This window comes from Vidua chalybeata, chromosome 5 (genome assembly GCF_026979565.1).
Source record: "Vidua chalybeata isolate OUT-0048 chromosome 5, bVidCha1 merged haplotype, whole genome shotgun sequence".
NCBI lineage: Eukaryota > Metazoa > Chordata > Aves > Passeriformes > Viduidae > Vidua > Vidua chalybeata.
This window is the reverse complement of record NC_071534.1, coordinates 57753061-57780649: the sequence shown is the minus strand read 5'-3', so window position 1 is coordinate 57780649 and position 27589 is coordinate 57753061. Positions and strand designations below refer to the sequence as shown.

The following is a 27589-nucleotide window of genomic DNA, read 5'->3' as shown; positions in this document are numbered from 1 at the left end:
AGAAAAGCTGAAAGGATTTTTTTTTTTGCAAAATTGGTCATGCCTACTGTCTATTCTATTGTTTGTTTTCACCTCCGGAATGTGTCTATTGATATGTAGCTTTAGTTCAGTCAAAATGTGGTGTGTAAATTTATAGGGCTACACTTGTTACTCAAGCACTAACACTCAAAGTCTGCTGTTGCCCTACAAGCCTTTGAGATGATGTTTTGTACCTTCATTTTTCCATACTGTTTCTTTTGGAATTTGGAAATCTATTTGGAAACTGTTCCGTAAATTTCTTTGGCTGTGTTTTCTACAACTAAAAAATTCTCACAAATCCATGGCTCTAGGGAAGTTCGCTTAGAATGAATTCTGTCATAAGTTAGGCCATAAGATCTTTCATTAAAAGCTGAAAGTTCACTGAGTGATTGGGTAGGAAAGATTATGGCTCTGTGTCCCACCCTGTCCCAGTTCCATCTCCCCTCTGTTCCTTGTCATAGAGTACCATAGGTAATAATTTTTAAAAAAGTAATTATTTGTGAAAAGCTGAGGTGTTAATCTTTCAGATGCTTGCTACTCTTAAAAATGGCAAAGACTCTGAATTACACTTGGGAGTCATGTCCCACTTAGCCCCTAGGTGAATATTTGCAAGGCAGTCTGAGGAGTGCAATTTAAGGGAATGCTTAATGAGTCTCTGTAAAAGGTCAAGGAAAGAAAAAGACCCTTTGTTGACACCTGCTCTTCAGGATGTAAGAAGGCAGCTGCAATGTACACATTGTTTGTGTTTGCAGTTTTTAAAAAAAATTGACAATTTTCATTTCGTAAAACAAGGGTTGCGATAAAACATTTGTCATCTTTCTTTCTCTTAGGGTCTCCAAGCAGCTCAGAAAGAAGCTCAGATCAAAGTTCTTGAGGGACGCCTTAAGCAGACAGAAATTACTAGTGCTACTCAAAACCAGCTGCTGTTTCACATGCTAAAAGAAAAAGCTGAATTAAATCCTGAACTTGATGCTTTTCTGGGTCATGCTTTGCAAGGTACTTTTTTCATCTTGTTTTCTGAATAGTCAGCTGCATGTCATGTTTGCCTTTTGTGCATGCTGTACTGGGCATTCTAGACTATTTCTTTTCTGAATAGATGCTGTATTGTAACATCTTATACTTCACAATTGACAATGCATGTATGACATTTTTAAGTAGACCCTCTCAGCAGTAAAATGTAGGAAACAAATTTTTTTATTACTGAGATTTTTTTAAAATTCAAATAATCAGCTTGTTATTTTTACAATCTGGAATTGTTTTAACTTCTGAATGGGAAGTTCAAAAATTCAGTCCCGTTCAGTCATCATATGCTAGGGATTTTGGATTGGCATTTTATGTCGTTACGGCATCTATTCTACTTCTCAAGAGATGATACTAAGAAAAATTTAGAATACATTTGGGTACTTCTGTTTTATTTCTTTTTATAAATGGATATGTTTTGATTGGAATGTTGCTTTTTTTTCCTTGTTGCTGTATTTACACAGACCTAGATAGCATACCACTGGGTAAGTATGTTTAGCTTTCTGTGTACTGTACAGCTGCATGAGTTACTAATTCATTCTAGTTCACTAACTGATGTATCTTAGAATTTGTGAGTCTGTGAAATTTGCATGAACTGTTCTGTAAATGTACTCATTATCATGAGCTTAAAGAGCATTTCTTCCTTTCTGAAACCACCCCTAGCACTCATGGTAATAGCCCTTGTAGTAGTTAAAAGTGAAGACAGTAAGCAGAGCTCTATTTCAAATTTATAACTGGGTGCTTTTGAGCCCAAAGTATGTTCAGACTACATAAAATTATTTTGTGATATACTACTGTTGTGGCAAATTCTGCTCATCTTTTTTAGGTTTGAAAAAAAGGCAATTCTTAACTTGCAGGTCATTTTTAACCTTTTGCAAATAGCTCATTTTGTAATGTAAATATTGTACAGAATGCAGGATTATGTCCTACTTTTTCAATTGTGTTCAAGTTACTGACTTCACTGATTTTGAGATACAAGTTGCTCTTGTTGTTGTTGCTTTGAAGTTATTCCCAAATGAATTAAGCTTATTTTCTTCCCTCCAAAGAATTGGCTATATTTGGAACTTGAGAAAAAGAATCCTGTTACCAGTGACAGTTCCTTTAATGTTGTCTTGTGCTACTTTTAATCACATTTTGCTGTCCCGTGCTAGATTTGCACAGCATTTCAAAGCACAAAACTACATGGAAGTGTATAGATCATAATGTAGAGATGGTGAGAACTTGGCCAGCTTCCTGTCAGGTGACACTTGAAGATCTGTGTCAGGGGATCTTGCTGCATGCAGCCAGTTATTTATTCAGGAACCTCAGTGGTTTGTAGTATCATGGTGTCTCTAGAATAGGCCTTTAATGTGTGTGCATGTTCACCCCTGTTGGAGTATTGTTTCTCCTGACAGCATTGCATTTTCTTCAATTCTGGACAGGCTTTTACTTATTAGCAATATCTGAAACAATGAAAAACCACTTGCTAAATGTATTGAAACAGTAGCTCTGAAATCAAATTCTTGGTAGAGTGTTTTCTCATTAAAGAAGCTTTCTAACACTTTGCAAGCATGACCTGAAGCTTTTAGAGTATCTAAGCCACTCAGGACTCCGCTAACACTTTATAGGAAGGAAATGCAGCTGAATATGCTGCACCAGCCTAGGTCCAAGACTGTTGGTAGTCTGTGTTTTGTGGCTCACTAGTGACCAAACCTTTTGAGCTGCAGGGAGTTCAGACACCACTGTAGTGAGGCTTTGATGCTGGGATTGCCAGCTGGTTTGCAGGGACTCTATTGGTGCAGGATCTGACAGAGTTCCTGCAGGTAGAAGTGTGGGTGGCAGCAGATCCTGAGATCAATCTCACCAGGATGCCTGACATCTCAGTGGTAGAGCACAGGCAGCCCTATCCCAAACAAAGGGATTGCACTTCCATGGTACTTGTGATTCGCCCTCTTGATGCCTGCTTTCAGATCCACCGTCTTCAAAAGTTCTTAGCCATTTGAATGCACTTGGCTCAGAAGAACTTGAACATTCCCCAGTGTAGTTATACACTTGCATTCAGCTGTAGACAAGAAGTTTTAGTCTGCAGAAAAGTACATCACAGGCTCAGGTTTTGACTTGAATGGACTTTCAGTGCACATCCACCTTGGTGGATGAACCAGCTGCCATTCACTATCCCATCTGCTCTTGTGAAGAGTTAAAATGACCATGAAATTGAGTTTTGAATGTTGCTGAAGTGACTCCTCTTTGAGGAGTTGTGGAAGCTGCTTTTACTTCCCACCTGTGATGTATGGACATTCATGGATGTGAGTCACAACCATTTATGTGCAAATTTTGAGAGGGCTGGTCAAATGTCATTTCCTCTGGGTGAACTGTGCTGGTGTATGGCATTATTCTGGTACCGTCCAGTTGCCACTGCATGAGGATGAAGACGAATAATCAGAAAATTCTCCACCTGTTCTGCAAGCAGTGGTTTGCTAGCAGCTATCCCTGCAAACATTACTGTCTTTACTAACTTCATTTCTCCTTTCATCTCTTCTCACTGTCGCAGAATCTTGCTCTGTCTACCTTCTTGTTGATTCTGTGCACTGGTTTCTATCTCAGGGCTTTGGGCAGTCTTCCTGTGTTGAATTGCAGGTAAACTGAAGAAATTCATCAGGTCACATGAGAGTGAGCCTACAAATAAAATCCCACCTTTTGTGGTCATTCCACACTTTCTACTTAGTTACCTGTAAAAAGAGATCACAAGTTCTTTATAAGTAGGGGGATGAAGTAACAAAATTCCAATGGGAATCCTATATTTTTTAAAATGCATTTATTTTAGTGATGCTGCTTTTGTCTTACTGAAAGGAGCAATAGTCTAAATCCCCACTTTTGCAGAAGGCATATTATAATAATAGCAATAGTAACAACACTAATGACAATAATAATAATAATAATAAATATTGAAAGGTTTTCATCTGGCCTCAAATCCATGATGGAACAAACAGAAACCTGAAAATTCAGAGTGCTATTCATGTGACCCTGCTTTCTTTAGAATATTGTTGTGTTTCTGATAATTAAGATTACATTGTTAAGATTAATTCAGCAGTTTGGTAACTCTGAAGCTTATTATTGGTGTTGGTTCTAGGTTGATGGTTTTAACTTTTTCAGGGAGCATGTTTAGATGCGGCATACACAAAAAGCAGTATTTTTCTTCTCTTTTTTCAATTCCTTCTCAAAATTCAGCTGAAAACTGCATATCTTTCCTCTCTTTCTCCAAAGCATGAACGTGCACTTAAAATATATACATGGACAAACCTGGTTTAATGTGGGTTACAAATATATTTGTTCTATGCATTGCAAATGGTATCTGCTTTTTAACAGAAATTAAGTAAAGAAACATAGTGTCTCTTCTAGTAAAGAGGTGTAATGGAATGTCATTACAAAGTTATTTAATCCTTACTATTTCATGAGTATGTTCAAAAATAAGGGACTTTGCCTGCAAAAATGTGTTACGTGTGTCCTTGATCTATGCCTAAAATATATTATTAGAATATAACACACAATTTAGGGGATTTGCTTTCCCAGCAGTTTGGAACTGATTGTACATGTGCCCTTGACTCATTGTCTCAGCTTAATGTTTTGCACCATTTGCATGCAGACGTGTTAACTGGAGGTTTGACAGTGTTAGTGTGTGGCATGCATGCTGGTTTTGTCTTCTGTGGCCAGGTTTGTGTACCCATTTTTGCTTCAGGAACATTTCTACTAAGCAGCTTCCTTTAGAAATTAATCTCTTTTTAGGAAGCCATTCTACAGTATTAAGTTAGTAGCATCATCCATTTTTGAAATGAATCCTTATATCCTAGTAAAATGCTTGCTTCTTTTCAGCTCAAATGCTTGGTGGCATTCTGTATCAGAGGAGGCTGAGCCTCAGCTCACTAGCTAGTTAAAAATATCATTTTCTTTTTCATTATAGCCAGGCTGATTCTGTCTTGGAGCAAGAAGATGAAAAAAAAAGAGGAGAAAGAGACATTCTCACTGTCCATTGATTTACATCCCATATCTTCCATGTCTTGCAGATAATTTTCTTTGCTTTATCTGCTTTCTTACAGATTTCCTTCTAGAATTTCTGTTTTTCTATCATCTCTGTTGCTCTGCTACAGTAGACAGAGGACCATGTTTGGCAAAGTATGCCTAGATGTATGATATATTTAGATTGTATGAAAAGAATTACTTTAGGTGTCATGAAAAGGCAGTGGGGCTGGATAGAAAATAGTCAAGATATTTTGAAAATCGCTTTCAACATTGTCTGAGTTGCTTTGTATAGCAGTTAAAACCTTCACATCCTGTTGTAGAGGGACAGACTAATGTTATTCTTCTGGAAATTTTCTAGAAAATTTGGAAGATAGTACTGATGAGGATGCCCCATTGCATAGTCCTGGAACAGAAGGAAGGTGAGGAAATCTTTGTTACTACTAGAAAAATTACTGTAATTTCCTCCTTTTGTAATGCAGAATCATGTATCCTTTAGAAAGTATCTCTAATATTGTTTCATTATACTTTGCCCACAATTTCAGTAGAAAGAAGAATAAAATTAAAATACACATCTGCAAATCTGCAAAAAGTATGACTTTCTAATTGTGATGAAATTTTTCTTTTAGTTCATTATCTTCGGATCTCTTGAAGCTTTGTGGTGAAGTCAAGCCCAAAAGCAAGGTAGGATGTATAAGGATGATGATGATAATTCTTCTACATGTCTTTTAAGTGATTCTATAATAATTCATAATTTAATTATACCTTCTGGTATCATTAAAAAAAAGCTCTTGCTTTGCCCAAGAGACTTCAATGAATGAAGATGTGCAAAATGTGAACTGATGTACTTTACATATGATTTGTGTGCAATATGATTTTGTGTGACACTCCTCTCTACGAAGCAATGATAAAAATAACTTCTTCAGTATTTTGGGGTTAAGTTATTAGAATTCCAGAAAGAGATATGTTGTTCCAGTTACTTGCACTCCAAACTGGTGTAGTTTTGCAGATTAGTATTAGTTAGGCTATAGTTCAATGCTATTGCCAGTGGGAACTGTGAACATGCTTATTGTTTGCGATTTGTCACAGAAATCTTGACGTTTATGAAACAAAAATTTGACCTCCAGGATCTTAATTACATATCTAGGCTGACTACAGTTTAATATTAATGGCAGTGGGAACTGGAAATGTGCACTGATGGCAATTTTGCTCCTGTGAGCACAGGAGCATAAACCAAGTTTGCAAAGTAAATAGTAGCTTAGCCTCCACTTTTCCAACTGCAACTGGCTTTGGAAGGAACCATCTGTGTTAGCTATTGAATTATTTGGTGACATTCCTTGGTGTGCAGTTTTTTGGGCTGTTTGACTAAGTGAGTATGGTCCAAAAATGCAATGAAATAAACATATCATTTTGGTAATGGCTCTTTTCTGACTGGATTTTTGTCTTCCCTGAGGAATAGATCTTAATTTCACTGTAAAATCACACCTAACATGTATGATCCATTTTTTACAAATTACTGTGTTGCACAAAGCTTAGCTCTTTTGTGAGTTTTTCTGTTGTTTTCAAATTGTTGAAATGCTGAATGAATTTTAATTCATGTGGACTTTTGAGGTGACTTAAACAAAGAAGAAGCAGAGTTTGTATATGAGAAGAAGCATTGATGTTAGAAGTCACACCAGTATAATTGTAGCTATTTAAATTGACACTTTGCTTTATTCCTCTCTGCTTTATAACATTTCATTTCGATAAACCGTAGGTGAGTAATATTGTACTCATGTAGTATTGGCAGGCAGCTGGTTGAAAGGATATCCTTGGAAACCAGTTGTCAAATCAGTGGTTTGACAATTGAATTTGAATTGCCTCCTCTGAAATCATTGCCCAAAAGCAGACACAAGCTTCTTGGTTTATTTTCCAAAGGCAGTTGCCAAGTGTTTGAGGGGGATGCTAATTGCCAGCTAATAATGATAAGCTTGAGTGTAGGACTCTTGACACACACCATTGCATGTTGAAGTGGCAGTTTGGTTTTTGTGTGTCTCCAGGCCCGCCGCAGGACCACCACCCAGATGGAATTGCTGTATGCAGCCAACAGCGACCTGGTCTCCGACAGTAGTGCTGCAAACTCTGCCTTGGCTGGCTCTGTCGCATCAGCTGCAGAAACCCAAGAAAGTGGGGTGGCTGCTGACGCACATGATACTTCTGCTAGGGACAGAGAGTTTATACCCCCACCATCTGGCTTACCTTCTAAGATAGGCAGCATGTAAGTTTGGCCACGCTGTACTAATTATCCTTTGCTTTTTAAAAATGCATGTTGCCAATTTCTTGTAATCTATTACCTTAACTTTACAAACAAGGTTTATATACTTGAAACTTACTAAATAATACTGACAAAGCTCCTTCCTTTCTACCATCACCACTCTAGAAAGCATAAATGCAGTCTTGTAAGTACTGTGGTTCTTCCTGAAGATGTTAAGTTCTGTTAAGGTGCTTTGTTATTGTAACTGTGTTCTATGTAGAGGGGAAAGCCCCTCTAATACCTTGAAGAGTTTGCTATATTAGTGCTATGGGAAATGCACATTCTAGGGAGATAGTGAGAATCTGATTAGAACAGCAGTGAGATTTAAAAAAAACCAAAATAATAGCACACAACCCAAAAACTTTATCATGGCATTTATATATGGTCCTTATTACTAGGAAGAATTTTTCTGTGAGTTGTCTTGTATGGACCGTGCATAAAATGAAGAAGTCTGTGCAACAATAGATTATTCAAGTAAAAAGTTGAAAGGAAAATGTTAGATATTACGAATCCTCAAAAATCCTTTCTGTTCGCAGATTGCAAACTTAACTGCAGAACAATATTACTAACTGAAAGTATCTCTTGATTCTAAACAGAGCTAAAAATATTTTTGTCTTTTTACTTTGGGACCAGCAGATGTCTCTCACACACACTCGTTTTTAATTTTCACTTGCTCTTGCTGTTCATTTTATATCTACCAATACCACTGCTAGTTATTAGCCATTCACTGCAAGAATGGCTAATTTCTTGGCTTTTTAGGTACTAGCTCCTATGTTGCACAAGCTCATGTGTAAATTCAATGCACTTCCCACATTCAGTGATGTGGAAATCAGTGTCCCGTAGCTATCTTCATGTTACAGGTTCTGGAGTCATGCATCTTTTAATATTCATCTGTCCTATTTGCATAATATTTTTACAGCAGTCTCTGCCTAATGTACATTTGCAATTTGTATTTTTTACTATGTATTTCTGGCATGTGCTTGAGGTGGCAATTGTGAACAGTAAAACACTGCTGACAGCAATTATTAACCCATGCTGATGGCTTCAGTGCAAATAGAATCTGCTTGGCAAGAATGCTCTTGAGAGTGAGCACAGGTGGAGAAAACCCACTTGTTTCAGCAGTTAGCATGAGATGAGTAGAGACTTTTGAAGCTTCAAGATCTAAAACATCAAGTCTTATGACCTGACATCCAAGACTCAGGTAATACCAACTTTTGCCTCACTCCATCTTCTAGAATGTATCCATTTATGAAAGTGAGCCAGTAAAAAGGCAAAACAGGATTTTCCCAAAACTGTGTTCTGAAAGACTTTGAGAGTTACATACTGTCAAAAAGTCAATTCAGTCAGCAGTAGGCCTCACATATTGAATTGTCTTGGATCATGTTTTAGCAGCTAAGTGATCAAAAATTCCCACAATCAATCTGCAGTGACCTTCTCCCTACAAGTGTCTGTGTTTTTTCAAAACTAGAACTCTTGCTGGTTTATCTGGTCATAGTTGAAGAAAGCTTCTCCTTATGGCCTATCTGGCCTTCCCTTATGGGCCTGTGGTGCTAGCATATTTCTCATAATAAAATATATTATTCAGGAGGAGATTGTGACCTTACCTGCAATAAATGTTTTCTCCCTTGTGCCACTTACTTAAGCGACATTTGGGAATGTAGAGGCTGTAACAATAATCCAAAATATTGATTCTCAAAGAGACAAGTGCATATGTACAAACTGCTTCACTCTGGAACCCCCTCAATTTTCTAAGGTTTGTGGTGATTCCATGGTCCTTGGAGAGGGACCTGTTACAAGGGCATATGTTGATAGGATAGGATAGGATAGGGGTAATGGCTTCAAACTGAAAGATTGTAGGTGTACATGAGATACTGGAAGAAATTCTTTACTGTGAGAGTCAAACACTAGAACAGGTTACGTAGAGGAGCTGTGGATGCTCTATTCCTGGAAGTGTTCAAGGCCAGGTTAGATGGAGCTTAGAGCAGCCTGGTCTAGTGGAATGTGTTCCTGACTAAGAGAAGGGGGTTGAAACTAGGTGATCTATAAGTCCCTTCCAATCCAGACCATGGTGTGATTCTGTTATTTAGGGAGGCACCTAAATACATATGGCCAACAGTTAATTTAACTGGAATTCTGTTTGGTTACTGCTGTTGTTCTTTGATATGCTCACCTCATCTACAACAGCTTTTTCAGAGTATAGTTGTCTTCTGTAGGACTTGTATCAGCTCTGTTCAGATGTCTGATGTCCTGGCAAATGTAAAAGGGTTCTGGAAACCTGGAAGTATGTATGTGTCCTGTTCCCTTTCTGTTAGGTCGTTGACATCATGCACCTGGTTTTTACACCTGTGCTTAGGAAGTTCATTCCAGCAAGATAGCTGCATATTTATAATACCTGCTTTTATAATACCAGGCTTTCAAAAACAATTCAGAAAATGATGATGCTATTTACACCCTCTTCTGAGGATGTTCCACTGTGGAGTCAAAGATGGAAGACTCGAGGGCAGGTAGAGAGTGAACAAGTGAAAGTTGCCCCCATGTCCAAGTATGCAGGATGCCAGTGTGAGGCAGAGGAGCTTGAGTTCCAGTTTCTGGTTTATTTAATCGAGCAGCTGCTCAGTAGACATATAAGCAACCCTGGCAGTAGACACTATAGCCTGTTTGTCATCCTCCCTGGAAGACCTATCAGCCTGATTCATAGAATTTGCCTTGTGATCTCAGGATTTTTGCATTCCTAAATGCATACTGGTCCAGCATAAAGAGAGGGAAGGGAGTGTGTCTTGTTCCACCTTTTTTGGTGTCCTTTGCACAGTATGCGTAGAGTTAAGGGAGCCCTACATAGAAATGGGTGCTCTCGCCTTGAGGGAATTGGACCCACTTTCTCCCCTTTTTTTATGACGTAACTGCTAGGCTTCTGTGCAAAACCAGGCAGGTTATCACTTGTCCTCCTTTTCCTATCTCTTGAAGACCCCAGGGAACTCTAGGGTTGATATGCAGTTCTTGGCACTAGGTCCTACAGGTCCTACACATTCCAGTTAGGGTTTGTGATCACTTGAGAGTGTCTCATCTACTTGAGTCAAGTAGCTGTTTGTGGTTGTGCTGTCCATGTTAAATCATGTTATTCTGCATTCCTGTCTCCAGGTGGATTTTATGTAGCACAGACTTCCTCTTAAGGGAAATATGTAGAGAAGTTGGAGCTATGCATATTCAGAACCTGTAGAGCTCTGAGACTGATGGTCGTAACCATGTCAGGCAGGTGGCCTGCCAAATGAGTTTTATCTGATTAATGGAGTTGCATGGAGCAAAAACACTTTCAGAATCTGTTTTCTTGCTTTTAATGAGTGTTTCATATTCATAGAAAAAATCCTTCTAAATACAAAGAAATAGGAAAATGCAAAGCAAATGTTGCTTTTGTGATTGCTCAGCTAGTGAGAAATGGAAGTTCAGATGAATGGAGACCACTCAGATTCCTTTGTTTTTTCTTTTGTCTGACTATGGTGAAATGAGAACATTTGGGTGTCAGATTTAATATTGTCTTCTTGATAATTTTAATGGGGAATAGAAGGTTGGGAGAAGGACCATAGTGACTGTGAATTGGAATTATTTCAGAGCAAGAACTGGAGAGACAAATGAGAGATGGAAGGGAAGTGGGGGACAAAGAGAAGCCATGTTATACTAGTCAGATTGTCAATGGGAAATACTTCTTCTCACTTCCTAATTAACATTAATATGTTACTGCAAAGTTTCATTTGTATATAAGAGTCATGTGTTCTTCATGTCTATCATAAATGGTCTATTGTAGATGCAAATGTGGAATCTGAAATTTAAGAACTTCCGTCATCTTAATTTGGATGCATACTCCACTTTATTTCTTTTAGTGAGTTTCTCTTTTATTATTGAATTAGTAAATCTCCTTTAACTATTCAGTATCTGACAATGTATGTTGATCAACTTTGAACATTAATAACTTGGTATATTTTTATATTCAAGTGTGAGAACAAGTTTATAATCCTTAGATTCAAGAGAGACAATAATAGATTAAGTACATTCTAAAATTTGAAATCACACTGAAAGAATGACAGGTAATGTTCTGTGAAGGGCCTTAGACTGAGATAATGGTTGCTCTTGTTTTAGTTCGAGACAGCCATCTCTTCCAGAGAAGAAGATACCTGAGCCTTCACCTTTAGCAAAGAGAAAAGCCTATGAGAAAACAATGGAAAAGACAAAGACAAAAGAACAAAAACTGTAAGATTATTTTAAATTTATTTCCTCTGACATAATTTGAATTTTCTTGAAAAATAAATCTGTATTTTTGTCTTTCTTTTCTTTCAGGACAGTTAGTATTGTTGTCAGTGTTGATATTCATTGCTCAGCTTATGCATGGTTTTGGGTTTTTTCCAGGTTGTTTTTCTGTACAAAACAACTCAGGGGCAGAGCCCTGAGAAAATATCCTTTGGAGCATTTGCAAATTACATTTTTTTTTAAATCAAAGTCAACAATATCTCCAAGAGCCTTCAATTTTATAAGAATTCCTTTGTTCTACATGTGTGTTTTCTGCCTGTAGCTTTCACTTTTACCACTTAGTCTTTGAACGTTGTGCCATCTTGCACTCTGCAGCATTAAGTTTTTTTGCATTCTCTGAGAAATATCTGTAGCTAGTATTACAATCTTAATTATTTGCTTAAGAAAAGAGCATCTAACATTTGAGGCATGTTGCATTTAACTATTCTAACCATTCATAACCTGTTAAAGAAGATGTTCTTTTTTTTTTGTAGCTCAGATTCTGGAGCCCCAGAGGCTAGTCTGTCACCTCCTACTTCCCCACCAAGCCGGCCCCGTAATGAAATGAATGTTTTTAGTCGTCTTACTGTTTCTCAGGGAAACACATCAGTTCAGCAGGATAAGTAAGTCACAAAAGGAAGCCTCAGCCCCCAACCAGGGAAATGCAAAGTGTGCTCAAGTTTTCAGTGTAGTGTCTGGTAGAAATTTTGCCCTTCTGCAAGACAGGAGGAGATGTTTCTCATGTTATTGTGTAGTTTTCAAAGGAAATACTTTAAACTACCATGGAACCACTGTAAAAATTTGAGAAGAGAAATTTCCTGCTGAACCTTGTTTCCTGTTTTCTAGGCTATGTCTGGTATTGGTAGTTTTAAACCCAAAATAGAAAATGGTAGAATTCTTAGATGTTTATGTATTTGTGTGTGTATTTACACTCAAAAAATAGATTTTAGGTGATAATTTAGGAAATAGTACTTTTGACAGTTACTGAGTTGCTCCAGTGTTGCTCAGAGTGCTCTCACACCACCACCTCAGAGGATGGGATATTGAAATGGCTAGCACGCAGTTGTTTAGAGATTATCCAAATTATTGAACAGACTGACTTAAGGAGGTGATCTGCAGGAGTAGATGATATTCATATCTTGTTTAGAAAAAGCAGAACAGATTTTTCTCACATTAGGCGTCTGTTTAGGAGCCTTACTCCAAATGGCAGTGGACTTTACTTGACTAGAATCACTATTACATGTTTCAGTACTGATACAAATACCATGCAGTTCTTATGAACTGCAGCTCAGATTTATAATAAACCTTTATTTGTAACTCTAGCAAGAAATTGCTTTTGTCTGTTTATACTATTTTTTTGAATAAAATGGGGTCTTTTTAGGAGGTCTACAGCCACCACATACCAAGCAGTGGCTTGCAAGGCTTTCATTAACTGTGCTTGTGACTTCTTTATCTTAGCTTGCCTTTCATATTGCTAATTCCCACCAAACCCTTTTCATTTTCTCTGAACTGACTTTGAAGTCAAATAGAAACTGCTCAATCTGTTTGAGTTGAAAATGAAGCACATCTTAAGACGTACTGAAAATCATCGTGTCTTGGGGAAATATTGTCTTGTATGTTTTCTTGGGTTTTATTTTTAAACATTTTTCCAAATGAGAGGTGAAGGATTTTGAACTTAGCATGGCTTGCAAATTGCTGCATTTATTTGAGTGGGTTATCATATTTAACATTTATATCTCTGTGACTAATATTTTGCATGTCTCTTCTACACTTAGCAGGCATTGATGTTCAGAGTATTTTTTTTCTTTTTATATTCTCAGCAAGCACGATCTTATGGAGGTTAACTTGTGCATCTATCTTCTCCATTTAATTTTTTGCCTTCTCTAAGAAATTGTTGGGGAAATAAGAAATGGCTCAGCTGCTGTTACTCGTCTTCTGGAGCTGAAACAGTCTACTGTAACTTACTGCTGAGAGTGATATTTTAAGATAATTATTCTTTCCCCCCGACCCCCCATATCATCATGGGTTTGAGATATACCTTGAGCAATGCTGCATAATGTATGTGGATTTGCATTGCTTTTCTGAGTTGGCCATGCTGTTGTTTGTTCTTCTCATGTGGAGGCATTCCTTTGCTGATACCTATATTCTTTCTCCTCACAATTCCACCACTGTTGATTGTAGGTCTGATGAAAGTGATTCCTCTCTGTCGGAGGTACAAAGGTACTCTCTCTTTCTCTTTTCTGTTTTCTTGGCATCTCTCACCAAAGTTATTCCAGTTCTTAAGACATTTCATTTTGCTGCATGATTTTTCCTGATACCTGTGCGTTGTTTCTCTTGCTTTTGCTGGAACATGAAATACCTGAGATTTGGGTCAAGCATGTTTCCCCCTCTCCTTTTTTAGGGTGTTCTTTTATCATTGTTGAGCATGTCAGGTATTTTAATTATAACTGAAGTATGGTGTAAATATTTCCTTAGACACATTTTTTCTGTGTTTTCTTAAAAAAAAAAATAGGAGCAAACATTGTCTTATGTTTTATTTGTTTCTCTCCTTACTTTTGTTTTTCAGTTGTATGCTTTGATCACTAAAAATGAAATCCTAGTGTAAATAAAAACTAGTAATTTTTTATTCTGTCTTTCTGAGAGAATGCACAGTGGCTTAAGAGATGAAAGAAATGTTGCCACTTGTGTCCCTGTTAGGATTTTGGTACTCAATGAAAAATCAGTTTATTTAGAGAAGGGCAGTCAGATAACTGCCAATAATGTAATGGTGGCTTTGGCTGGTCGTTGTAGTGGTTTTTTATCTGTAGATTTTAGAGCACTGCATATAGGTAGATAAATAGCTCCAGGTCATGTATTTTACATGGCTTGTCATGAAAGTGAGAAGGTGAGAACAGCAGCAGTTCAGAGGCAGCATGATCCACTAGGGAATACTACAGAGAAAATGTTAGTTTAGTGTGATGCTAGAAAACAAGAGCATAGAGACCTAAATTAATTAAAAAGCAAATTGTTCCTGTTTTCTTGAAAACATAAAATGGTGCAGATCAAAGGTGAACGCCTTTCCAAAATGAGGAGGATAATGTTACACAATTTAAGATGCTATTAATACTAGTAAAATCTATAGAAGGATTGCTGAGGAGTAATGAATTATATGAGTGAAGATGTCCTGAACTGTAAAAATGTTTAAAATCATAACTTTAAAGTACTAGATAAACTAACCAGGTGTCACAAAGTTGGCTTGTATCATAAAGGACGTTTTCCTTTCTATAGCAAACTTCTGGACAATACGATGAATTTTTTACAATTTCCTAAAATATCTGATACTTTTGTTTTGTTTTGTTTTGATGAGATAGGGCTATGGTTTAGCTCCTTTTCCTCACAGTTATGTGTATGATTCCCAAAAGAGCATGACAGTGAGTCTTAACTGCAAGCTGGCCAGGTCACAGCTGTATTGCATGTTTTGGGCATTACCTTGAGGCTTTTCTACACAGAAATAAAGTGGTTGGTGTGCTTGCACTTGTATGCGTGGGATTTTAGACTGCTAGTAATTTTTGTTTGGTAAAGAATTGTGAGGTGTTTGTTTCAGGCAAGTTAGTGTTTTGGCATCACCACAGAATTAGCTGAAAGTGCCCGGGAAGATTCCTCTGGGGTGTCAGCATTCCAATCATCCTCCCTTTTGGCCATTTGAGCATGAGCGTGTTGCTGGGTACAGGGTGCAGTGGGAACATTCTTCAGGCACAGAAGTTAACAGCAGTTTTCTGGGTCTGCCCATAGAACACAGATGATGTGAAATGCATGCTGAGTTTGGAATTGGCAGTGCACATTACATTTGCTCCATTTTTCAGATTGTGCTCTTTAGATGGTCGATCTTGGGCATACAGAAGCATTAAGTATCCTGGTTTGTTCAGCATTATGCAGACTTTGCCATGTACCCAGCATTTAGCATCTTGTTGTCTTTTCATTTGTTTGTTTTTGAATGTGATTTCCTTTAACTGATAGTCCAGAGTTAACGTGTTGAAGCTGAATAGTAAAGGTCCTTGCATAGTTCATGAAAGGCATTCAGCTGTTCTGCCCTCACATCTAAGAACACTAGGTTAATTTTTTTCCCTAGATGGAAGTAAATTAGCTTTATCTGTGTCTGTTACTATGACCAACTCACATTCCTTTTTTTTTTCCTTAGGGGGATAATTAACCCCTTTCCTGCTTCAAAAGGCATCCGATCTTCCCCACTTCAGTGTATCTATACAGCTGAGGGACATACCAAGGCTGTGCTTTGCGTTGATGCAACTGATGATCTTCTCTTCACTGGATCTAAAGGTTGGGCAAGCTCTGTGCACCTCTGCTGCCTACAGAGGCTGCTTTGACAACTTGGGGTGTTGTGAAATTCTCAATTTGTGCTTAGTGCTGTAAACACAGTGGAAAATTCTAAGGGTCTGTTTCTCAACATAAGCTGAAGAGGGATTTACAGTAATTATCTACGGGTTTCTAACTCCAACGTGTAGTATTTGGCTGCTTATTTGTAGTGGAACACCACAAAAAGCAGTAATATTAACATTTGTTGAGTGATATGATGGAAGCAGTCATGGTAGCATGTGCAGACAGGATATGCAATGCAAATAGCTTCAGGGTAAGGGTGGAGGTGAGAATTGGCACATGTTTGGCTCTACTGCACAGAGTTTGAATACCCTTATGCCACAGTTGGTTCTTCGAGCTATCTTCTTCATCTGAGGGTGTCTTCTGCTTCCTCTGTGCATCTGGCTGCCTGTCCTTTGTTGTTACAAGAGCTGTATGGCAGTTGTGGGAGGGCCTGGAATTTTAGTAGTCTCTAAGTTCCTTACTGGATGGTGCAGTCACTCTATAAACTTCTCAAACCGATAGAAGCAGTGTTTTGAAGAAAACATTTTCCTCCTGTCTGTAGTGAATTTCCAGTATCATTGCTCAGTTTGGCTTGAAGATACCACAAGAGACCACTGGAGCTCAATAGTTTCTCTTCACAAACACCTATTTTAATATAAAGGACTTGTTATAATCTTACATTGTGCAGCTGAAACTATGGCAGATTCTTTTTTTCTGAAAGTATCAAAGCTAAGAGGAATTAGAGTGGCTGGGAAGAAATTAACACCTGTTGACAGGGAGACTCTCCTTTTCACTAGTTCATATAATGAATAAACCTTGAAATTTCAGGACATCCCTTTTATCCCAGTATAGCATGGTTGACAACCCCATCAGATGCAGGTCTTCCACTGCTAATATTCAGATATGATTTCTGTGGCTATTCTGCTAGCTGGCTGTTAAAAATACCAAATCACACACTTTGAGTGAGTTGGCAAACTTTTGATCTTGCAGGTTTTAAGCCAACATTTCAACGTTTGTAGAAGCATATACAACTGAAAAAAGGACATTGATTTAGATTTTGTAAATAATACTTAGTTGATTTCTATTGAGATTTTGAATTTAGTGGCTACATGAGGGGAAAAAAGGGCATGTTTTAAAATTTTATTTTACATCTAGATTTATATTCTAAGAGTTTGGTAGTTGGGTTTTTTTTGGTTTTTTTTTTTTTAATGGATGTTTGCAGATATTACAAATATTTACTTTTTTGAAGTAATATCCTAACTTCTTAAACTTATGGGAGAATTTTTCCTGCATATATTTTTTGAGGGGAGTTTACCAAGTATGCTTCTATTCAAGAGTGTAGACAGTTGTTCATTTAATTAAAGTTAAATCTTTTGGAAATTGTTGCTGAAGCAGAAAGTCTCAGCTCACTGACATCAGCTAATACTTGCACACAAATTCAGAAATGCCAGTAAGCTCTCATGTGCATTGCAGATCTTTGATCTTCACAGTTGGTGTTGTAAAGTGGCAGACAGGTCTTGCTAAACTTACCTTCATGCTATCATAACTAGAGCCAATACATGAAGCTTTCTCTTCATCCTTCCAGTACTTATTTCAGTATAAATGTATGTCTAAAATGCATGGAGTGATACAGACATGGTGCAGCAAGGGGAGTTTCCTGTTCTTGCCAATAGTGTTGCAGATTTCTTTAAAACTTCTATGCATTTGGGATTTTAACACATAAAAGGTTGCAGTATTTAAATTCCTTTGCCATGGAATCAAAACAGTAGCTAAAGCACACTCTGCTGGGATTTTCAGAGGCCTCCAAAACACTGAAGAGTTTGGGTCCCTTCTCACCTTTGTAGTTTTGTTGTGGCAGTCAGAACTTGGCCATGCCAAGTCTCAAAACTTGTCCTGAACTATGTTTTTGATCATGAATTCTTGAATTAAAGATTCGATTCTTCTTTTCATCTATCATCATCCACAATTTATAGCCTCTAAATTGTCTGCATTTTCACTTCCCTTGAGATTTTTATTCTTTTAAAATGCTTTGGGAGCTAATATGCAGATCTTGAAAGCACATTTAACGATTAACCTTGCTTAGTTTGATGATGATAGATGGATGCCTATGTGTATTTTTTAAGAACTACTTTATTTAGCTGTTTTCCTGCAGTGTCTACAGAAATGGAGGAAAATATATGAGTACAAATGAATATGTGTATTTTTATTTTAATTAACTGAGTTTAGGAAAAGCATGAGATTTTTTGGGGTTTTTTTTATTATTGTTAATATTTTCCCCCTTTTTGTTTTTCTTTATTTAGATCGTACTTGTAAAGTCTGGAATCTGGTAACTGGACAAGAGATTATGTCTTTAGGGGGTCATCCAAATAATGTAGTTTCTATTAAATATTGCAACTACACAAGCCTGGTCTTCACAGTTTCAACCTCCTATATCAAGGTGTGGGACATCAGAGATTCTGCAAAGTGCATTCGGACGTTGACGTGAGTATGCTGAACCTCAGATGCCAAGCATTCAAATGAGTCTTAGTTTTAGATACATTTTATTATATTTAATTCAATATTGCAGTACAGTGTAATATAAGTACACTGTTGGGGATGGCAGCTTTCTTTACATGTTCAGTCTAAGTCAATATGGGGCACCAGTAAAGGGAACACAAAACAATTTACATCCAGAGTTTTATCAGATGTTCAGTATTCATAATTGGCTTATAGCCTTTTCTGCTCAGTGAAATATGTTTGTTTTCAGAGAGTATATGAAGTATGGCAAACAAACTTTTTCTTTTTTTTTTTTACTTTTTCTCCTTCTCTGTACTCAGGTCTTCAGGCCAAGCTATGCCTGCTGATGTGTGTTCAGGAAGTACTAACAGAACAGTTGCTATCCCAGCTGGAGAGAACCAGATCAATCAGATTGCACTAAATCCAACTGGCACATTCCTCTATGCAGCTGCTGGAAACTCAGTGAGGATGTGGGACCTGAAAAGGTACTGACCACCAGCCAAAGAGAATGTTCTTTAGGTGGTTACATGTGCATAGGCAGCAAAGTTGTGCACATGAAACAGTCAGTTTCTTCTATATGGTAGTGTCCATACCTGGGCAAAATATGGTATCAGTTACAGATCAGCTAACCAATCTGTGGTGGTTACTGAGATAATGATTTTCTCATGTGTTAAGGTTGTGGTGAATCATTTCAGTAAAAATGACTGGAAAAATACAAGGTTTCGTTTGACAGGCACTCCAAAACACACTTTTGTAAGGTGGGAATGGGAATCCTGACTAGTAATTGTTGATGAGATGAGGGAAGTCAATGGAAGTAATGCAATATAATATGGGATTATGATAGCTGCACTATAATTGCACTTTTCCAAACAGAACCTGCTCCCAAAGATTGCATTCAAAATGCAATGCAAAAATTATGAGGGGACTGATTCATCTTTACTTTAAAATGTTTTAATTCTTATTTTGTATATGTAGAGGGGTTTTGTTGTATTTAACATAGATTTAATAGTTATCCATGGATATGAACAATAGAGTATAGGTAAACAAGAGGATGAGTACTGAAGACATAGGGAAAATAAAAATTTTTTGACAGATCCATTCTGTCAGAAGCTGTGCTATTGACTATATTGGATATATGAAAAATTAACAAATCCTCATTTCTTCTCTTATCCTTAAAGATTTCAGTCTACAGGAAAGCTAACTGGTCACCAGGGTCCTGTTATGTGCCTTACTGTTGATCAGATCTCCAATGGACAAGATCTTATTATCACTGGTTCAAAGGATCATTATATAAAGGTAAGCCACTAATACTTGCTCATTTTAACTTGGCGCATCAGCATGGGATGCAGACTTCAGCAGAAGTGGCTTACATCTACACATTCAAAATGTGATAGCCAAGATGAAAATTATGTCACCAGTCATGGATCATGAATAATATTCAGTCATAATACTTACCAATTCAGTGCCTTTTTTGTTTCACCAAGGAAGATGGATGCATGGTTGTCTCCAGTTAAGTTTTCTTTTAATCCCCATTAAATTGGATGTCGGGTGTACAAAGTCTTGGAGAAGTATTTGTAACACCTACTTTTAGGTAACATTTAGCTCTTTAAAGTATCTTAAGTCAATGCCTCTGTTTTGGAGTGAAGACCTAATTGTTTCAGCAGAGACACCTTGTGTATTCCTCACAGGAGAGAGTCCAGGGTTTAGCCCAGGCTCTTTCTGAAGTGTTACCTGTGTTCTGAAGTGGGGAAGGCAGCAAGGTCAGCACTTCTCAGCCAAGGTGGCCAATAAACTTTTCTGTTTCTCAGAATTGTGATTAATTCATTCAAGGATATGGAATCTGGTTTTTGGGAGGAGGGGTTATTTTCTCTCTCTCTTTTTTTTTTTTTTTTGGCTCACCTCAGCCAGTTGCTGTTTGAACCCACAAGCTCCTGTTTTTCAGGGCTACACCCAAATCACTAGACCTAGGGAATTGTAGATCATCTGTAAAGCTGATCCTCACACTGTAAAGAATGTGTGATGCATAAGGCTAAAGAGAGAATGGACAAGAAACCCTAGCTTCTTATGAGGGGATACCCTTTGTTCTGTTCTTCTCACACACTGGAAAAAGTGTATTAACACAGTGGGGGTGGAGCAGGATCCAGAACCTGTGTGAGCTTTCTCACTGAGCTAGGCTTTCTTTTTTTCATATTATTCTACAATTCTTGGATGCTTGGCTGTGCATTGTGCCAGATGCAAAAAACTGCCTGAGAGGTTGGTGCATAGTTGGACACTTTGGGCTGTGGATTTGAATCCTATCAGCAGTGTCCCTATGGTTAGAGGCCAGGGGATTCTTAGGCAATGGGGAGACAGAGGCAGACACTCTGAGAATTACTTCTCTGCACAGTTCAGAATATCAGTTTAGTTATGAGCTGCCATCCTGGCACAGTTATGAGTGAAGGACCTGAGTGGGAACAACAGGGTTGGGATCATGTAATGCAAGTTTGTCATGCTGTGAGCTCCTGTGACAAGCAAGGAGATGGGAGGGCTTTTGGAAAACAAAACTGTCAACAGTCAGAGAAGTTTATCTGTCCTTCTTGTCCTTCCTTTCCATGGCCAGGCTACATAAATCCTCCAAAGTCTGCCTGCCTCTTGACTTTACACCACTACAATGTCCAGGGATATTTCAGCCATTTCTATGTGCTTCAGAGTAGTGTGTGTTCTCCAAAGTGAATGCCTCCAGAATTGTCAAGCCACTTTGGATATTATAAATGATCTGTATGTGCAGCTGCCTATGAATTTTCAATGCTTCTGTTCAGCCCAGAAAAGAAGGTTATCTGGAGACCTCATAACTTTCCAGTATTAGAAGGGGGCTTACAGGGAAGCCAGAGAGGGACTCTTAATCAGGAACTGTAGTGACAAACAAGGAGTAATGAGTACAGATGGAAAAAGGGGAAATTTGGTTTATGATATTAACATGAAATTCTTCACTGTGAAGGTGGTGGGACACAAACAGGTTGCCCAGTGAGGTTGTAGATGCCGCAATACTGGCAGTATGCAAAGCCAGGCTGGATAAGGCCTTGAGCTGCTTGGTACAGTGGGAGGTGTCCCTACTACCGAAGAGGGGTTGGGACTACATGATCTTTAAGGTCCATTTTAACCCCTTAACAATCTGTGGTTCTCTGCATGGCTAGGTCTGTTGGGCTACCAGGTCTGGTGACAGATACTGTCATGCCACAGGAAACGACTGTCTTGTCTACTGAGTCAGTAATATTAGTCATCTCTAGGTACCTGATTTTTCTGGTTTATCATTGAATTTTTTGTTACAATTGGAACTGATGCATGTTAATTGAATGTGGTAACTTATTTTAAAATACCTTTAGCTCACAAGATATTATTTTGCACTACCAAGCTCTCCCTTCTCTACTGTCAAGCTTATTCATTCTAAAAGGCCAATAAAGAGCAAATAATAGAGAATAAAATTTGACATTTGCTTGTGAAGCAGAGCTGATGGTTTAAAAAGTTACAGCTCATCTGTTCTTTCAGCTCAGTCTCACTGGGTGAGTTTTGGTTCCCTACAATGCAAAATGAATCAGGATTGCTTACACTGCAGCTCTAGCAACAAAGACTTGATGGCATTGATTTTGGCTTAAATTGTTAAAACAACCTTTCTTAAAGAGTTTGTTTTAACACCCCATTCTTGGAGCACAGACAAGGAGAGAGGTGTGTCTAGTCCATGAAAAGCATCAGTGTGTAATAGTATGTAACCCTTAACAAAACAACTTGTCCAGAAAAACATATTAATGCCTGTTTCTGAAGCTACTTACCTGTGCAATTCTCCTAGAGTGAGTTATGTTTCCCAAACTCACCCAGGGTATATATGGGCCCTTCCTGTGAAGCTGCTGTGTATATGATATTGAAGTAGTAGTGCTTCTTCCCACAGCAGTCTTCTCTGAAGTCAGTGGAGTATCCCCATTTCAGGCAAGAGGAGAGGAAGAGGAGAAAGGAGTGGTTCAGGTAGATAAATTCTGTCAAATATACATCATGATACTGTGGCCTGTAGTAAGACTGTAACAAGTTTTTTTCCTTGAAGTTATTTACTGCATGACTTTCAAGCAGATTAGATGGCAGAAAATTTCATATAACATATTTTATTATTTATTTTAGATGTTTGATGTGACTGAAGGGGCTCTTGGAAGCGTAAGTCCTACACACAATTTTGAACCTCCTCATTATGATGGCATTGAAGCACTTGCAATTATGGGAGATAACCTTTTTAGTGGATCGAGAGATAATGGAATTAAGAAATGGGATTTGTCTCAAAAAGACCTTCTTCAGGTAATGAAAAAAAATCATGCAGCTGCTGTGACAGTCACACTGTAGAACTGTTTTCAGGCTGTATAAATGTTCAGGCTCATACAATGACTATTCACATAGACACTGGTGCTTTTAATAGGGAAGGCATAGAGCACTGACTAAGAAAGAAATCAATAAGGTACTTGATCTTTACATGCAGTTGCTTTTCTCTTCTGCGCATATAGCGTCAGGAAATTCTGATGAAGTGGTTATCCTGTTTTAGCTCTGAGTACATGGGGGTTGTTTTTCTGCTTCAGAGTAAAAGTAGCATTTGCCTCATCTGTGACTGGAATCGTTGAATACTTGTCTTTGACAAGTTAGTAAATTATGGATTGGTAACTCATTAATGAGAAACAATACTTTAGATCAGGCTAAAGAATATTTTCTTGTGATGAGGTTTTACAGCCTATCTCACTCCACACTGTCTTAGACATTAGAAAATCACCTTATACAGTGCATGTGTGATGTTATGTGTACAGCACACTTATAATAACACTTGCTGTCAGAACACATTTGCTGTATGTTTTTCCTTATGTAAAAAGGAAAAAAAAGGGAGTGGGTGTAAAAGGACCTCAAATCTGGGGAATTTGCAATTTGTTTGGCATGAAGAACTTTGCTTTTTGTCTACCTGGTATAAGCTGTTCTGTTCTTCTAGGTCTTATGAGAGGTTCTTGAGGTATAGTAGTGATTATTTAACTTGAGAATGAGTGAGAACTGGAAGGCAGAAAAACAAATACCAGAAGAGAGTGCTGTTTTTGCAGTAATTTTTAGGGAAAGGAAGAGCATGCATTTAATATGCTGACTGATAGCAAGGAAACAAATAGAAATTTAAAGTATTGGGACACGAGAAAATAATGGACTGGCTACTTTGAAAAGAAAATTTCTACATGGGCATACCTAGTATTACATAAATAAACTTTCTTGACCTTCATTCAAAATCATCCACTTCAGTGCCAGTTCCTTTTCAGAATACTACGAAGACTTCACAGTTAAAATAAGGATTCATAAATTTAGCATCTTACAGAAAATCTTCACTTGGCCATATTGGGACATCTGTCCTCACATCTGTCTGTCCAGGAAATGGACAGGAAATGTTAGCACATTTAAGCATCTTGTACCAAAATCACAGGCATTGGAAAGATTTTGTATTCTCAGAATAACTTCATTAAAGTTGTAAGGAGTGTCTTCACTCTTGAATTTTAGGCTCTTTAAAATATAATGCAGTATGCATTTTTGCTATTGCAATTAATTTAACACCAGAAAGAGTACAGGATCAGGGGTGAATAAGTATGTAAATTGAACTAGTTATATCACTTTCCTTGTTTTCCTTTTGGTATATGTGCATTTCATAATTTCTCTACTTCCTCTGTTTATTGGTTTGAAAAGTAGAACTTGATAAGAATAATGTCACACTTGCTTCTTTTTATTTCTATTTCTATAAAATGTTCTATGTTTTTCAAGGAGGTGAGACTGAAGCATTTGACAGAATAGAAATAATTTTTATTCACCGTCTTTTTTCAGGGAATGAGAAATGCTGTTGCTTTGCTAATCATGTGATAATTCGGAGTTGAAGGGCCCACTGTAAAGTTGTAAACCATGTAAAGTTGTATTACTGCTTCAAGCAAGGACAACTTTGTAGTTAGGTCTGGTTTCTCAAGGCCTTGCCCAGCTGAGTTTTCAAAACCTCCAAGGTCGCAGATTGAACAGCTGCTCTCCTTAATCTACCCAGCAACCAAAACTTGAAACAGAGCCAAGCTGCTTTACAGCAGAAAGGCTAATATTGCATCAGAGGTTCTGGTTTGGCATACACGTGTTGACCAGGTCTGATCCTCATTGATGAAGAATCTCTTAACAAGCATGCTATTCCAAAGAATTTGGAGATCATCTACTTCACCTGGTGTTGCACATCCCAAGTCACAAAACCCTGCTGTGACAAAATTGGGATTTATAAGAACCACGGTCACCCCACCCCCCTGCCACTCGCAGTTTCATGAAGTGCTGCAGAATCAAACTACCACTGCTGTGGTAGCTGTGCATGTTATAAATGAAACACCAAGGTGATCCTAGAAAGCTGAATGTACTCCATTATGAGCAATGCAGCAAAGCAAAGCAATTCTTACCAAACTGAACTAGAGAAAGGCCACATTTGGTATCCCCAAAATACAGCAAATTTTGGCTGTTATTTCCCCATGTTTTTATTTTTCCCCGTGTATTTATTTGTGAGAACAAATAAATGTGTTCAAATAAATTTGAGAACAACAAAAGGGTGTTCTCAGCTGGTCTGTGCAGCATTTTGCTTTCTGAATGAGAGCTAAAGTGCTAGTGCCCTTCCTCAATAAAGAATTAATGTGTTTCTGTGAACCGCAACATCACAAAATCAATTTATAATGTGTAGTGGGAAAAGAAGAAAGAAAGAAGGCAAACACAGAAACAGCTTCTGTCTTCCTGGTGTACTTTTTGCAGTATTTTTGATTTTCTTTTTTTGTGTTTTATAGCAGTTATAGAGACTTGAAACATATACAGAGACCATATGTTCAAAAATGCATTCAAATATGCATTTGAAAACATGCAGACTTTACATTATCCTAAACTGATTTCTGTTCCACATTAGGTCAATTGTGCATATTAGGTTTTGTTTTTTTTTTTGTTGCAGTATTATTTCACAAAAAGAAACACTCTTGGAAGTTAGCACTCTCCTTCCTCTAAAGGTGCAGAAGCCACCCAGAGCCCTGTAACAAAACTGCTGCAGGACAAGGAATCAGGCTTACAGCTTGGGATTTTTCCACTTCTGTGCTTGTTTCTCTGGAATTTTTTGCAGCCCTGTGAGACTTTTCTGCCTTCTCTCTTTCAGCAAGTTCCTAATGCTCATAAGGACTGGGTTTGTGCTCTTGGCCTGGTGCCTGGTGCACCAGTTCTGCTCAGTGGCTGCAGGGGAGGCACCCTCAAGCTCTGGAACGTGGATACCTTTGCGCCCATTGGTGAGATGAAGGGACATGACAGCCCTATAAATGCCATCTGCACCAACTCCAGCCAGATTTTTACAGCAGCAGAGTGAGTTCTTCTCCATGAATCTTTCTTTTCTGTGTCCCCTGCTAGAATTCTGTCCATGAATATGTGTGTAGGACATGTGTAACTCACTTCATAGAAAGCATCAGGAGACCTTGTCCAGTCCATGCCCCTCAGTGCTAAGATCTATCACCGCCATCCCCAATATCTATCACAGCCACCTGGGTGCGTGCACCCCAGAGGATGCACAACATGACCCAGTGGGGTGCTGGAATAAATTATTAGAATTCAGTGGTTTGTGTGTATAATTAATAAATATACACAGCAGTGTGGGCTTAAAAATATTTTAGTGGTAGGGGTGCATGGTCAAAACAAGTTTGGAGACCACTGATCTACAGGATGGCAGGGAGAATTTGGCAGTACTTGAGAACTTTATAAGCTTCTCTCTACAGTTGGATTCTTTCCTGGTAGAACTCATTCCTTATCTCTGCAAATTCTCCTAAAAGCCATGGCACATGGCTGTTGTTGGTTTGTGGTTGGTTTCTTTTTGAGTGCTGGCATACAGCAGAAGATTTGCAGGTTGTCCTACTGTCCTGTAAACACCTTGATTTATTTGCTTAGTAAAAGTAAGCAAATTGAGGACCTGAAATCTCAGGGGAAAGGACCAAGAAAAGTACCTTGTTATGGAGAATATGCAGGAGACGGCAACAGTGCCTCTTTGTGTTGTAGCCTGAGCACAGGAGCTGTGAAAGCTGACGTGTTACATTCTTGTGCCAATTGTGGAAGCTTCTGGCCTTCTGAATTACAAACAGGTCTTTCTGAACCATAGCAGGATTTCAAAGTTGCCAAGTTTTCATATTTGGTGGTCAGGTTTTATGTTTAAGCACTAATAGGTAGGGGTAGAGATGTCAAAGCTTCTGTCTTTGTTTGCATAAAAATTATGAATCCATTTAGAACATACATGCATCTGAAATTCATTCTTTTTTTGTAATAAAAATAATTTCAGTCTTTCGGTATTTCTAGCAGTGGGCTTAAAAAAAATTTAGATGGTTCCTAACAATTTATAGTGGAATGAAGGCACAAGTCAGAAAACACTTTTAACTGTCACAAAGTCTGCTCTGCCTGCTGGTTTCTTTTGAGGGAGTTGTGAGGAACATATGAATCAATGTTGGCTAGTCACTCAAGTTAATGTTTATGAGAAATTCATAACTTCCCTTTCATGGAATAAATTGCTATTTAACAAGACCAACTCTTTATTTTACTTCTAAATTAATAACAGAGTTTTGTAACACATTTTATGTGATATTTTATTTACACATACTTTAAAATTGTGTAAATAATGATTTTTTTTTCCCAAAAGAAAGAGCCAGCTCACTGGTATGTGCTATCTAGCACCTTGCAAATGGGTTTAGGTTTGTTGGATATTTTTTGTCGGCGAGTTAGGGCTTCATATTGTCTTGTGGTTTTGTGCTTGTTTTACCTTTTTTTTTTTTTTCCTTACGATAGACAGACACCTCTTTCCTTAAGCATAAAGTCTTCATACATTCTTAGATGGCTAAAGGTCATAGCCAGTGCTGTGATAAGGTTAGGGAATCTTCACTGTTGTACATGTTAAATTACGAAGTCTGGTGGAGGTGGAGACTCCTTGCATGTCCATTAAAGAGCTGTTATTTTACCAACAATACCTTTCTGAATAAGACACTCAAGCTTTTAAGGAAGCATCCCCTGCCCACCCCCCCTTGGCCCTCTCTCCCTCCCCAGTGTAATCACAGTGCTCTAATACTGCTTTGTTTTGGT

At 38.0% G+C, this 27589-nt stretch overlaps 1 protein-coding gene across 9 annotated transcripts in view; it reads left to right on the top strand.

Annotated features, from left to right (window-relative positions):
- Positions 1-27589, top strand: part of KIF21A (kinesin family member 21A) — an 86314-nt gene that overhangs the window by 57477 nt on the left and 1248 nt on the right. For 2 of the 9 annotated variants that reach the window (XM_053943430.1, XM_053943428.1), the window contains 14 exons: positions 849-1014; positions 1503-1523; positions 5393-5453; positions 5661-5715; positions 7071-7288; positions 11456-11566; positions 12097-12225; positions 13784-13822; positions 15780-15916; positions 18256-18436; positions 18772-18936; positions 19630-19747; positions 22598-22768; positions 25638-25837. In XM_053943430.1, coding sequence (XP_053799405.1) covers positions 849-1014; positions 1503-1523; positions 5393-5453; positions 5661-5715; positions 7071-7288; positions 11456-11566; positions 12097-12225; positions 13784-13822; positions 15780-15916; positions 18256-18436; positions 18772-18936; positions 19630-19747; positions 22598-22768; positions 25638-25837 — 1772 coding nt within the window. The remainder of the gene's footprint in view (positions 1-848; positions 1015-1502; positions 1524-5392; positions 5454-5660; positions 5716-7070; positions 7289-11455; positions 11567-12096; positions 12226-13783; positions 13823-15779; positions 15917-18255; positions 18437-18771; positions 18937-19629; positions 19748-22597; positions 22769-25637; positions 25838-27589) is intronic. The other 7 variants (XM_053943432.1, XM_053943429.1, XM_053943436.1 and 4 more) reach the window with 5 other exon arrangements.